The following is a 15,235-nucleotide window of genomic DNA, read 5'->3' on the forward strand; positions in this document are numbered from 1 at the left end:
CTCTAAATCCTCGAACATTAGAAATTGCATTTTATCAGCAGATTCTCTCCTTCACTTTAATAAAAGGAAAGTAAAGTGAAATTTAATTAGTAGAATCTTTGAGTACCAAAAAGAGAAGAAAAAAATCACCTTAGACGATTTTTCATCTGAACCTCCTTAAAATGGTAGCGTTTTAAAAAAGAAAGAAAAAAAACGAAGGGATGTGAAAAATACAATTCAAAGCGTGCAATGTGATACAAAAAAAAAAATTAACTAAAGAAAACACAAGAATATATAAAATGAACCTGAATTTGAAGAGATAAAAAGTAATTAATTACTTTAGAGAGCATTAATAAATTTTAATCATTATTTTTTTAAAATCTCAACGATGAAAGCTGAAAGGAAAGTAGATTTTCCAGATTTTTTACATTCAATTTGGCGAAATTCCTTGATTTTCTTTTTCTTATAACAAGCACAATCAGAAGAGATTTGAAATTGAATAAAAGATCACGTCTAAAATTAGCAAACAAATTTGAATATTTCGCATTAATTAGGCATATTAAAAACCTAAGACATTAACTAGCGACTCAACACGTTTAAACAAAGGCTTAGTGGCTTTTACAAGTCCGTCGTCGAAACATTTTTGTTAATAAGTTTAAAAAGAAAAACCAGAATTATTATAGTGAAAGCTTTTAAAAAGTGACGACATGAGCGAGCAAAAAACAATGTTGAGAGAGTTTTGAGTGAGAGAAAATTCATTAAAAAAAAATTGATAGAAGCACGATTTTATAGACTTTTTCTAAAAAAATAAAATTCAACAAATATACTTATAAAAAAAAAATAGAAAACAACAAAGCAAATATTTCAATTCAAACGGACGAAGGGGAAAAAATATCAATTTTGTCTATTACTTGCATTCCTTGGCATTAGGCGACAAAATAAATAAATTACACTCTAAGCATGAGAGGAAATGCATTAAAAAAAAATACCCATGAAATAGTCTGATAGACGTTATGAGAAGGAAAAGAATAAGAAATACTTAGAGACGATGAACGCGAAGCTGGAATGTGAGACATATTTGAGAGAAAATGGAAGTGACAAATAATTAATTTTTTTATTACAGAAACTAAAGGAAGAAAAAATGGAAGGAAATATTGAGGGGAACCAATAAATAAAAATGAAATATTGAAAAATATATTTAAAGAAATATTGTAGGAAGTGTGCAGCATCATTGCAGGAAGTTGTTTTTTTGAGTAGAATTTAGTTGATTGATCACTTTCAATACTTTTTTTTTCATATTCAAATATCTAATTTAAATACTCAATAACACTTTACACAAAAGAGAGTAAAAGAGGGAGTAAAATAGACACTTTTACCTTTGTTTTTCCCTCCCCTTCAGAATAATGGTGTGGTTTATGATGAATGGAGAAATATCAGTAGAAATAAGGGCCTAGCGCGTGGTAAATAATACTTGATGGAGTAAATTATATCTTTGCAATTTCCCTTGGCAAACTCTTTTCCACTCTACAGATTATCCTCATATATTAATTCGTGAGTTAAACCTTTCCTGATGGGTTTGAAGAGAGAAAAAGCATTTGGACTTTTGAAGCTCCTCAAACTGCCAAAGTGTCTTTAATGCGTTCCATCTCTCTGTCATCTTGCGATGAGAGAAGTGAGAAGCTTTAGAAGGATTTTGGGAAGTTTGAGGATGTTCGGAAATTTATTTAATCTCTAGACAGAGAGAGAGAGAAAGAAAGCAAGAAAGATGTGTGAGGAAGAGGTTGAAAGTACAGGAAAATCACGCACAAAAGACGCACAAAATCGAATGTAGAGTTTTCTCTCTTCAATCTCAACAACATAATAATGTGTTTAATTATTTCTATAATAGTATCAATAATTTTCGTACAACTTCATTCTCTTCTATTCTAATATCTGCTATATTGAATAATCTCAATTTCCGTTGATTAATTTCACTGTTTTAGGATACGAAAGAATGAATTCATAGAGTAAGTTTGGTGCTAAATGAGAAATGCCTTTGATATGGAATTTATTTTCTAGGAAGAGAAGTTTAAAAAAAGAGCCACAACGTTAGACAAGGAAGAAATTATGCAGGAATTACACATTTTGCCTGTTTTCCCCGAGTAGTTTTAGTTCCACCCCCAAAAAATGAATAATAAAACCAATTCAGACACACAGATAAAAATCCGTAGCATTTAATTAAAGTGATGAAGAGACAGCAAAAAGATGGATATAAGAGCGATATGCAAATGTTCTCATTTTTTGTTGATTTGCTTTTAGCAAAAATTCACTGATTTCTGGAGAAAGAAAGAAAAAAATTAGTGAAACATCAAATAAAAGCCTTTTTAAAGCGCGTCAGCAAATAAGAATGACAAGAAAGCTTACATTTCCCGTTAGTATTCTTTTCCTTAAAAAAAAAGACAACAGAGAAAAAGATATGAGAGTTAATGGATTAAGAAGAAGAAGAAGAAAAAAAACGTGGAACATTAAATATCACACAGCTCATTGTTAAGTAGGCAAGAAAAATATATGAAAAAGAAAAATCACAGAAAACACATTAAATCATGCGCATTTTTCGGGAAGAGACGGAAATGAGAAATTGAGGAGGAAAAAAAAAGAAGAGTTGCATTAGCAATACCAAAGAGAATCACACATCACACATTCACCAAAACATTCAAATCACACAAAGCGAGAATAAATGCTTTTTCTCCTTAAATATTAAATGAAAAAAAAAAATTAACAAAGAAAAAAATCGACAAGATACCATGAATATTTGCTTCTCTAGTCATTTAATGTGAAACCAAAAAAAAAATGAAACAAAAATCTGGTCCCTTTTGTGCTTGAATTCATATTTAAAAAAAGGACAAAAACCTACTTATAAAAATTATATAATCTACTATATGATAATTATTATTATTGTATTAATAAAGAATGAAAAAAAGAAAACTTAATGAAGAAATGATTAATACACTGCAATGTATGTAAGCATGGTCATCCATATTAATAAAGAATTAATAAAAACCAAACTTGCAAAGTTGTTTCTCTCCACAGCAAGAAGCAAGAAGCCTTTTTGTCCTCCTTGGAATCCCCTCAGAAAATAGAGAAACATCGAATTTTTTGTGATATTTCCAAATTAATTATTGAGAACTCTCTTGAAATACATTCAAATTCATGTACAATTTACGCCCTGAGCGCATTGAATTGCTGAAAAACGTCCAAAATGTGAGAATCCAAGTCTGACGTGAAGAGAAGTGACTCCAGAGTGCTGCTGTACTTCTGCACCTGCTCGTGATGCTGCAAAGAGAGATTGGCTTTTGTTGTTTGGATCCTTCAAAAAGGCACAGATAAAATCTATTGAGAACTAACCACCAGAAAGACTTGCTGCAGCCTTCCAATTGTCCAGCGATACCAATCTGTATCATAATCTCTGCCATCTGTATCGCATCGCACCAAGTGTTCAGACAGAATCATAATGAAGCGCTGGAAGACAATGAGGAAGAGCTTCTTCTGCTCCACATTGGCCGCCTCGAGTTTCTCCTCCATGCGCTCCACCATCTTTTGGCAAGTGCAAATAATTTGGCGCGTTATTACATCATTTGTAGTACAAAATGCCATTAATCAAAAGAATGTTGAGAAATACATATATATGTATTTATAGCGGTGGAAAAAGAGTGAAATGAAGAAAAATCTTACCTCTTCTGTCGGCTTGTCCGCTATTTCAATTTTTTTCTTCTTCGCTGCACTTTCCTCTTCAGACTCACTCGACGATGATTCCTCTCCAGTCAGTCTGTCTCTGGCCTCCGTGAGTTCAGTGCCTGCGCGACAACATTTGCATTTATTCATACCCCAAAAACAGCGCATTGCCGCGCAATAATTATACAAAACTCACCCAGCTTTATGACATGCTTGTTCATCTTCTTGATGGTCAAGTGGAGAATCTCCCACAGATACATCTTCGTGAATTCCCCTGTCATCTCCTTGGAGAATATCCACGTGGCCACGGCCGAACAGTCGACAATCTGCAGCTTCAGCAGCTTGTCCACCAGCACACACATCATCTGCTCGTGATTGCGCCACAACTCGAATAGATTGTGCAGAACACAGATCTGCGCCTCCTCAGTCTCCGCCAGTGCCTTGAACACCTGATGGAACTTCGAGATGGCGGCGAAGCTGTGACTGAAGCTCTTGGAGCCCAAATTCAGCAGCGTCTGCACGAACACGTCAATCTTCAGCGTGTTGAAATCCCCACTGTCGCCCGCATTTTCACTGGGATTCGGCAAGTCCTTCAGCACATCGATCACCTCCTCCGGAGCGCACTTCTGCCGAATAGCCACGACCAGTTGATGGGCAGTCTGGGTGCCGGGCAGCGCGGCTGGAAGCACAAGAGGAGCAGCATTTTACAGCCGAAAACAGCATTGCTCAACATGTTTCATTTGAGCATAAATCATGAGCAAATTCGGTGTGTTTGTCTTCAGGCGAAAATACCACACACAATTGCGGAATATAATGCGGATAATTTCACAATAATTACACCATCGCAAGTGGATCAAGTTGAACTTCTCTCATTGCTTAGTATGATAAACAGATCCATGTTGCAAATAGCAATGCAAACAACATCAGAGTCACTTTAGGAGATTTTCTCTCGTAAATAGAGTTGAAGCTCTGAATTATTTGCATGTTTCGTGTCTGGAAATGTCTATTTAGGTTTAAAATTCAACTTAGAAATGAATAATTTTATGCCATTGCTGGGATTTTGGGTTTATTGGAAAGTTCTCGGGGGAAATTTATCGCAATTGAATGCTATTCCAGATCATATTGAGGCAAATGATGGATGAAATCATTTCCTTTCCCATTCGAGATAATCCCAACATTGAGCATCACTATTTTCTTCACTCCACTTTGCATTCAATGCTCCGCAAAAACCACCAATTTGATCTAAAACGCCAATTTCACTCGTCGTTCGTGAGCTTCGTGAGCATCGGAAGTGAGAAATCCAATATTAGCCAATAGCGCAATAAATTAATTACCAATCAATGCGGCAAGATGAGACAGAGAGAGAGAGAGACAAAGAGAGAGGGAAAAGAGGGCTGAAAATCGTCTCGAAGCGCATTTCGCATTGCATTTTTAACCCAATTTTCCATCCTCCATTAAACACACCGCATTGCAAACTCACTTCGCCCATGAATTGTAACATTGATCGGGTGTTTTTAATGTTTGCAGAGGTTGAATTTGCACGAACTTTTTGCATCGCAGCATTTGATATCTCTGCACAACATTGAGAAAAAGCGAGAAGTTAATCATCGAAGCTGAGCCAATTTGCATTTTTGCATGATATTTTTTTTTTCTGCTCTTGTGCAGTGAATTTTCACTTCTCAAGAAGCCCAAGACGATATGAGAGAAAAGTAGAAATAGCTTTTGTGATTTAACACAATAATAATTGTGTTACAGTAAATGATCATCGGACTTTCATTTGCACTTTATATATGCATTCATTCCTCGTGATTTGAGGGCACAATTGCGCGACCCTCGCGAGCGAATGGCCCAGACAAATCGTGAAAGAGTGGCCAAGAGCGCACAAACTGAGATTATCCACGAAAAATTCTTCTCCATTCGCCATGAATCAAAGGGCCTTCGCTGGTGAGCCAAATGAGATAATTAAATTTTTTCACTCCGCCTGTCATTTGAATAGTTAATTAAATTTCTCAGTGACGGAATTATTCACACAAGACGAATAAATTGTGTAATATTTTATTCTCTCCATTCTTTTCTCTCTTTCTGGACATTTTATTTTTTCAACGCTCTTGTGGCTTCACTTTCTGGCACAGTGCACGCATTAAGTGGATGTCCTCTTCTTGCAATTATGCCAAACACAGTGACACACAAATGTTTTTTTTTTTGGCACACAAAGGAAATCGATAAAATATAAATTTACACAATTTATTGTGTGGCAAAATTGTAAAAATAAAAAAAACCACACGATTTCTGGCCCAAATATCTTGTCAAATTTCCACCATATTTCACACGTGAGACACGGAAAATGTTTCACTTTCCGATTCTTTCATATCTCATCTCATAAAAAAAAAAATCTCAATTGGGATTTTCATCTCACTTCACTTCAAGACGATGAACGAGCAGTAAAAGAAAAAGAAGAGAAATATTTTTCTTCGCCATGCTTTCATCAACCTATAAAGGAATTCGAAAGTTATGATTTTCAATATTCGCACTCTGTTTTATATTATTGTTTGCACACATTTTTTTTTCTTTCCCCATATTCATTTTCGCCCATAAATACACAGCGCAATAGAAGCAGAAAATATCAGGATACGAAAAAAAAATACATCAAGATGCTTCACACTTTATCGATTTTTGTACATAAATAGGGAAGATCAGAATATCATTTTTCTCTCTTACAAACTTTCCAACACACATTCGGAATTAACGCATTAATATTGCATTGCATAGAAGAAAAGAATTGCATAAATTATTCAAATATCCTCTGCGGGCATTTTTCTACATCACTCTCCATTTCACTTAATGCTCTTTTGTTTGCGAGCCACTCAAAATGCGTGTCTTTCTCGTCTTATAACCACCCAAATCCCGGAAGTTCCCAGACGCAGAAAAAGATGGCATAACAATTTGAGACAAGAAGAAAATTGCGCTTTGTTTCCTATGAAATGTGCCAAAATGACCTTTACGTGCAATTAATAAATGGGAATCAAGATTAATAATCTTCTGGGCACAAAGAAAGATCAGAAAAAGGTCACAGAAAATAAATATCACTGCATTTTGCCAATTATTTTCTCATTTTACCATCAATTTCACTTCTCTTTTCCTCTCTTTCCGCCGATAAATATCTTCTACGCCTTGTTGACTTTGTGATTGAAGATCTTAAGCAGTTTTTACTATCCAATGTTGGAGCATTTCTGACCAGAGAAGCTCAATTTTATACCATTAATTAGCAGTTGAAATCTCAATAATCATTCCAGTAAATTAATATGGCAAAAATCGACAAAATAAGCAAAATGAGTTCATCTTTCACTAAAATCACATCTCAAATTGACCGCAAAATTTTAACTACACCCAAAATATAAACAAACATGTATTTAACACTGCATTCAATTGTGGATTTTGACGCAAACTCACATTTTTTTTTAAATCTTACTTTCAGAATTGAAAGAAACTTTCCCTCCTGTGGCGAAGGAGAAGTCATTTTCTATAAAAGAAATTCAAATCCGGAAACTTGCAAAACATTCATTTGTAATTACAAATGTGCTTTAGACAGCTTTTTTGACCTTCTCACATTTTGCAATTTATTCACTCCGCGAGTGAATAAATTGCATTTTCAGTAATGAATTTCAAGAAATACACCGATTGAAAAGCTATTTGAAGAATCAGTTTAAATATCCCTCAATCTTTGTGCATAAACATCAGCATTTATTGTATGCTTCATCACGAAATTCTCCATCCAAATCTCACGACATGACGCGCTATTAATTAATCAATTGCATTTTGGAATGCAAAAAATGCGCTGATCTGTTAAATCGTCTCACTCTCTTTTTCTTCCTCAAACATCTTCTTCTTGTTTTTCTGCACCACAAAAGCGCTGCGAATGTCTTTCTTGCTACTTCATAGAGATGTTTGAAGAATCAAATAATATACTCTTCTTCACCACATCTTCACCCATTTCACTTGTGCGCCACAGATCAGCACAGATTATGAGGAGAAAAGAAGCGAGAGAGATGTTGGAAAATCCACAAAGTGCAGCATTTATCGCGTGAATCGCTTTTGGCGCAAAAAATTGCACACCAAGTCAAACTTCTCTCTTAAAATTGACTTTTAAGAAAAGAGAAGGAGAAAAGAGGTAAATATGTAGCAAGAGAGATAAAAAAATAGTGTATATGAAGATTGTGGAGGGATGAAAGATGGATTTTCTGAGCTTTTTTTGCAATGGTGGGAGGAAAATATCAACCATTCCATCAATTCTCTCCTCCTCTTCTCACCATCCAAAGCCTCTCTTCGAGTCAAGCAAAATAAAGCCACAAACATAAACACACAACCACACAGTTAAACCGCCAAGAAAATTGCCGCGATGCCTTCACATGTGGCGTAAATGCTGAAGAAACCACCAAAGTTTTCAGTTTCACACCAAACTTTACTGCAAACAGATCGCAAGAATTGCGAACTTGAGTGGAATATTTCTTTTGCTCTGTTCGCAAAGGAGAAAATCCGTTCGTCATTGTGTTGTGAAAGAGTTAATCACATCTCAAAACAAACAAACAAAAAAACCACCACCATTTATCACACCCTTGGAATGGGATGAATATTTCAGTGCATTTCCCTGTGATTGCTTTCACTATCCTTCTCAAGTTTCGCTCATTACACCAGTGACAAGTGCAGTAAAAATTCCTCTTTTTTTATCATTCATTCCTCATCCCCGTGAAGTTAGAATTTTTCCGCCGAAAAAAAGCATAGAAGTGATCTGAGAGATTTATATAGAATTGTGTGAGTAAAAAACCACCCAAGAAAACAGCAACGAAGCTTTCTTCAAGCCCTGAAATTGGAGTTCAACGCTGTGTGAAGAAACAATAAATAGTGCGTCTTTTTTTTTATTCCATTAACGCTAAATAGACAATATTTTTCCAAATAATGATCAATACAGAATCATTTTCTCATCGAGTGTGTCTCATTGTTTTTGTGGTGAGTCTCTCTTTGTCAACCCCTTAAAGGAGAGGATAAGGCGATTAACCCCCATAAAAAAAACCAACTTCTTAGGCTCTCATCATTCAGACATGCAGTGCCAATATAGACAGAGACATTCTTCTCACGCCCAACCGAACCGACGACCTCCCATCCTACAAAGTTCAACACTACGATCCAAGTGAATCTTCTCTTCAAGATATCAGTGGAGAAAACGTTGTCACTCACGCCCCGTGGGAGGAAGCTCTCAAATTCACAGCTTACCTCGCATTGGCCCAAAACACAGTGTAAGTGTCGCTGCAAAGTCCATCACTTCCCGGCAAATTCCTTCGGCTTTTCTCCCACCGAGAGACAGAAAGGATTTTCACCGGATTGCTTCTGAATCGCATTGAAAATCTGAGGAAGAATCGCTCTCTTGTGTCTTGAGAATAAGCTTCAAATGAGTTCTCATACTTTTTCACCCTATTCAACTTTACAAATCACATTCAGTAAATCCATAATTATTGACTGAACTCAAGTTATTAATTTTTATTAGGACAAACCGTATTTATTGGATTACTTTAACCCTTTCACGACGTCGAAAAAACGTCTTTTTGAGTGCTTCTAAGATCATGAATAGCAAATGTAAGTTCATCAATATTTTTAAAGACTTCGTCTCTAAAAATCAACTTACATTTCAGTCAAAATTTCAATTAATAACGAATGAAATCAACTGTGAAAAATGACACAAAAAATACTAAGCAATATTAACAATTTATTAAACGATTCAACAAATTGTAAAGCGATATTAAGGCTAAAAATTGTGATTTTGCCTTTAAAAAGGCTAAAAAGCTCAAAGACTGTAAGATTTCCTCTTTAAGTAAAGTTATTTCCACTTGAGGAAAATGTCCTTAATAGAATTCTCTCAAATGATTAAGAAATTCATGCCTGAACGACAAAATTGAACATCTTGTCTATTAAGATGTGAATATTGAATTCATATTGCAGCACTTGAAGTCTTTTTCATTACCATAAATCACAAACGTGCAATTATTGAATATACATAAATTTTGCCATCATTAATTTGTTGAATTTCAACACAGCAAACACTAAAATTCCGATCAAATGTGCTGCAAAAGAGCGGCAGTCAGGATGAATTTTGCAAAATGCAATTAAATTACACAATTATTTCTCTCTCATTCCATTCTGCAAATTCAATTAAACTTTCCACTCATCCTCTCGATATAATTGCAAACTCCGCATGTTAAATCCCCACATTCATTAACGGATGATTGCAATCAATGCCAGAAACGAGGGAGAAAATTCATAGGCCAATTTTCATCCCCAAATCGAGAAAGTCGCACACAGAGAAGCTCAAGTTCAGAATGCACAATTGTGTCTCTGCGTCTTTTCTCATGTGAATTGCGCAAAAGTCAAGTGGCTGTACGTGCGTGAAGAGAGCACAAAAGAAGAAGAAAAAATGGTGAAAGAGATTTGAAATGAAACCATCTCTCTTCGCAGGAGGAGCAATTGTTGAAATGTTAGCCCACAAGATAAACATGATAGAAGAAATCCAAAAGCATTAACCTTGCGCCTATTTGTTCCAGCAATGCCATTCAAAGGGGGAACAAAGACAAATTGCCGCCAAAGAGCGACACAATGAGACAACCCGACGGTGAATCCAGCGACGAGAAGGCAATGAACGATGCCCTAAAGCGAGCACCTCTTGTGGGATATGATACCACAAATCTACCAAGATTTGGTGACATTATCCTTGTCGCCCGTGGCCGCTTGGAGAAGTCACCCATTGGCCAGTATCGCTTCGTGCAGACCATCGACGGCCCGTTCTGCAGTGACACAGAGTGCCTCCACCAGATGCCACCCAACGTCACGGCCCTGTGGTCCGTGCACAGGATCAGGCATCGCGATTTCGAGAGAAAGCACCGATACGAGTTGAGATTCAGCATCGTGCCACTTGGCGAGAGCACCAATGATGCCGTGCGTGACACCAGAGCGCTCAATCATGACTACACGGCACGCAACTATATTCTGCGCGATGAGGAGTACCCGCATCTCTTCGGCGGCGCCCCGTACAACCCCGATCAGCCCATCAGGCGCTACGAGCGCATCGGCAGCCCGTCAATCTCTCGGACAATCTTCGACTTCATGCCCTTCTTCCGCCAGCCCGTGCACCAGCGCCCCTCCTTCACCACCTACAAGATCCCCTACAGTCCCTACGGCAGCTTCAAGACCATCCGACCCAGCTATGAGCTCAACGCCGGCGAGTACATCGTCAGCGGTCCGCCGGACAAGCCCATGAAGGCTGTCTACCTGAAGAAGCCGTCCACCTTGTCGCCCAACTTCATCTTCACATCGCCCAAGAAGCCCTTCGTGCCGGACTTCGTCAAGCTGCCCGACAAGGACTTCTCGGCAACAGAACTGCCCAAACTCTCAATCAGACCACAGATGAACAAGCCACAATACTCACCAACTCCGCCACCATCGCAGCCAGACATTTCGCCAACGACCATCAAGCCCAACTTCGTCACCTTCCCCTACAACTACGTCTACACTGACGGCCTGAGGACCAAGAGGCCCATCTTCAAGCCCGCCTACACGTCCGAAAAGACCAATCTCATCGACTACATGAAGTACGCGAAGCACCACGGCCTCGTGGACTACGCAATCACAGGCGATCACGGTGAATATGTGAAGACAAACATGCCTTTGACCACGAAATACCACAGCGAAGTCTCGAACTTCGGATCGGCACCAGCTGTGCAAGACACCCTCTCCTTCCCATCCGCCGCCTTCGCCACCTTCCCCAACGCTCCCTACGCCATCCCCATCCAGGTGCAGCTGGTGACGCCGCCGGGCTTCACCTACGTGCCCACGGACTACTCCGGCGGACAAATCCGCTACGTGCCAGCGATCGTGCCGAACCAGAACGCACAATTGCTGCGCCAGAATCAGCCAACGGCATCGGCAACTCCTCTGCCACCCGTGGCGCCTGTCGTTGAGCACTCCTCACCCTCCGCTCCCTCCTCCCCATCCGCTCCCTCCTCCCCGTCCGCTCCCTACGTCCCCAAGAGATCCTCCACGACGCCCAACACCATCCATCCCGACTCCAAGAGATTCCGCTCCAGCTCCAAGTACGAAAAGGTCAGATACTCAGATCCTGATCCGCTGTATCACGAAGACTACTTCACCACTCTCATGCCATTCAAGAAGCCCGTGGAGATCACGACAATCCGACAATCGCTGCCCGTGAGACAACATCCTCATCATCATCACCGACAACCCTCAACAGCCTACACTCTCACCTCATCCTCAGCGCCCATTCCCTCCACCATCTCACCCTCCTTGTCGCCCGTCTACCACTCCATCACCTCCCCGTCGTCCTACAGCTCCCACACGACCGCCAGCCAGGAGCACAGCTACAGAAGCACCTCGCGCACCCTCTTCCAGCCCATCGTCGCCGAGGAAGTTGACCAGCCCGAGATCGTCAACACAGTGAACGAGATCCTGCCCGAGCGCAAGATCAGCGAGATCCTGTCCACCAGTCGTCCAGACATCTTCCGCGATGACGATATCAGTGCTCAGGTTCCGGCGCCAGAGAATGGTCGGGATTTCAAGATAACCTACATTGAGACATCGCCTGAGCCGCAGAAAACCTCCACAACCACCACACCCGTTCTCATCACGCCGACAAAGAGGAGCAACGAGGAGCGACAGAGATTCCCCGCCACGACCAATCGACCCACTCAAACCCTCCCTCAGACCACATCGTCATCCGTCACCACCTCAACGACACCCATGGTCACGGTGAAGCCGCGCGGCAGCACGCGATCGCGTCTGTATCTGCCCAGAACCACTGAAAAGCCCGTCCTCAAGTGGATGCCCAAGCAGAGACGCCCTCGGCCACTCTTCACCTCCACCACAACGGCAATCAACAGTGTTACCACGCAGAACACCACGCCCAGGAGTGCCCATCGAAGGGTCTATCCCGTGCGCAGCACATCTTCCAGCACCAGCACGAGCACCAGCAGCACCACAACCACCCCACCACCGCCACCCTCCCTCACCGGGCCCACTGACCTCGATGACGTGTCGCTGTCCTCGGCGGAGACCAAGTTCCAGACAGAGAAGGTGGTCACCGTGACGCCCAGCACGGTCAGGGACTTCGAAGAGCCCACCGTGCAGACACGCCAGAGCTTCAGCACATCCATCTCCTTCGCACTGGGCGACAAGATCCCACACTCGCTGCCCAATGTCATCGTCACGGACAGCTCAGAGCCAGAAGTGGTGCTCAATGAAATCCCACATCCGGAGCCCGTCATCGAGACCACGACGCAGCAGATCGAGATGGTGCGCGCGGAGTTGCAGGAAATTCCCACGAATGTCACCAATGTGGCCCTGTTCGCCGCCGCCGACGCTGACGAGCCCACGGCGACGACAGCCGCCCAGAATGACACCCTCAGCGCCCTGGCAAAATCAATAGTGGATCACGCGAAGCGAATCACCACAGAGAATGATCTGCAAAGCACCACAGTTAGCGACTAGCAGAGAATCTTCCCACTCTTCCCATAGTTCTAAGTACATGCGTCTTGACCAGTGAATTAATCACAAATTCCCTCTAATTCTTCCTCCTTCTCTCTCTCACTCTGTCAACCAAAGATTTTTTAGCGCGATAATTTATAATTATGTCGACCCGTAAGATTGTTTTTACTATTGTTATAACATGAAATTGTAAATGGAGAAGTAAAAAAAACCTCTGAGATGAAATAAAGGAAGGAAAAATTGACGATAAAATTTACATTGAATCGCCATCGAGACAAGAGATCAGCGAGATAATGTGGGAAGACTTACCAGCGCCGTCGGCGGAGTACTTGTAGATCGGCTCCGGCGCCACGGGAAGAAGACGCGCGTAGGTTTCCGGCATCATTTCCCTGATCATCTGGTGATAGGAGAGGCGCAGGCACTTGTGCAGCACCTCCTGAATGAACTTGGGCCTAGGATGCTCAGGCTCCAGTAGCAGACAGCTGTCCCAGTCGTCCCAGGACCAGCGGAACTGGAAGTTGCTGAGATGGTATGAGAACCAGTTGACGAATCTGTCGAAGCACGACGTGTTCATGGAGTCGATGCGCATGAAGAGGATCTCCGTGGCCTGCGCCAAGACTTGAGGCATTGTGGCCGGCTGCAGCTTGCACAGCTCAATGAGAATCGAGCCATAGCATATGTCGAGATATCGTGGCGTGGGCATGTGAAAGAGCTCGGCGAAGATCACCTCCACAATGCAGTACTCGAGCGGAATCTTGGCCTTGTACGGGAAGTTGAGCAGATGCGCGGCGCAATCCTTCCTCTCCACATGGTAAGTCTCGATGATGTGATGGAGGTGCTCCTCGATGAGGAAGCGCTCAATGGAGTGCGCCCCCGGCAAGAGAGGCCCATCCGGACAGTCGGTGTAGTCAAACATCCGGTAAACGACCCACGGCATCGGATACACATTGCTCTCCTGGTGCGACGGCGGATTGATCAGCGGCAAATTGTGCTGCAAGGCTTCGCAGAGGATGGAATCGAAGGCCAGATAGGGGCGAGGGATGTGCTTCTCTGCCCAATTGTCCTGCCTCAGCTTGCGAATCTGCGCCCACAGGCAATCCAGATACTCCTCTTGCGGATGCGGAGCATCCACAGACCACACTCTCAAGCAATTGTGGTGCTTCTTCGTTCTCTTGTTCAGGAACACCTCAATCTTCACCAGCAGACTCTCCAGGGCGCTCTCCTTCTTCTCATACAGATCCCTGCCCACCCACGGCAGCGTCGACAGCACGGCAAAGACGTACCAATCCCGGCGCACCTGAGGCACAGTGTCCTCATTCGACACGTCCACCATGTTGTCCAGCAGCTGGAGGAGCGAAGTGGCCGAGATCACGTGGCAATTCACCAGATCTGCCAGGAATCGCAGCGAATATCGTGCCGCATCCCAGCGACACATCTTCAGGCTGGTCTTGAACGTCTTCACAATGAAATCCACCAGCTCTCCGCCGAAATTGTAGTTCTTGGCATTCAGCAGACCCACCAGAGTCGTGTAGATTGTGCACTTCTCGGGCATCCGGATGGCACAGTCCGAGAGAATGCGCAGAATTCGCGCTCGAAACGCGCCCAAGTCCGCCTCCAGCACTGACACCAAACCCTCGAGATTCGACTCCAGCGACGAGGTGCTCTTCTCACCCACGCGAATGATGAGACTCTCCAGGCGATCCTCCACCTCCTGAGACTCCGACATGCGACGGCGCTTGCGGCCACGCTCCCCAGAGCCCCCTAGAAAGGGGAATGTTGACTTTGCAGGAGAAAAGACGAGATTTCAGGGACTCACCTGGCATATCCTCATCATCGTATGTCCGGGGACGAAGCATTGTAGTGTCCTGGAGGAAATCTGATCGATTCCGGAAAGATTTTCACTGTATTTTCCACAAAAATCCTGGGAAAAGCGGAACACACGAGTTGTTGTTTATGTTTACAATCGTAACACTGTCAAGTTGAGCAACACTGAGCAACGCGG

General features: G+C 42.1%; 1 protein-coding gene across 1 annotated transcript; it reads right to left on the bottom strand.

Moving 5' to 3' along the window:
- Positions 1 to 84: 84 nt before the first annotated feature.
- LOC132264800 (nuclear cap-binding protein subunit 1-like) lies at positions 85 to 15,204 on the bottom strand. The gene is made up of 6 exons (XM_059765123.1): positions 15,050 to 15,204; positions 13,543 to 14,994; positions 3,887 to 4,369; positions 3,691 to 3,812; positions 3,364 to 3,552; positions 85 to 3,291 (listed from the first exon to the last, which is right to left on the bottom strand). Exons 1-6 carry the CDS (start codon positions 15,087 to 15,089, stop codon positions 3,178 to 3,180), a joined length of 2,400 nt encoding a protein of 799 aa, XP_059621106.1. The 5' UTR covers positions 15,090 to 15,204; the 3' UTR covers positions 85 to 3,177.
- Between the last annotated feature and the right edge of the window lie 31 nt (positions 15,205 to 15,235).

This window comes from Phlebotomus argentipes, unplaced genomic scaffold (assembly GCF_947086385.1).
Source record: "Phlebotomus argentipes unplaced genomic scaffold, Phlebotomus argentipes genome assembly contig_2, whole genome shotgun sequence".
Taxonomy (NCBI): Eukaryota; Metazoa; Arthropoda; class Insecta; order Diptera; family Psychodidae; genus Phlebotomus; species Phlebotomus argentipes.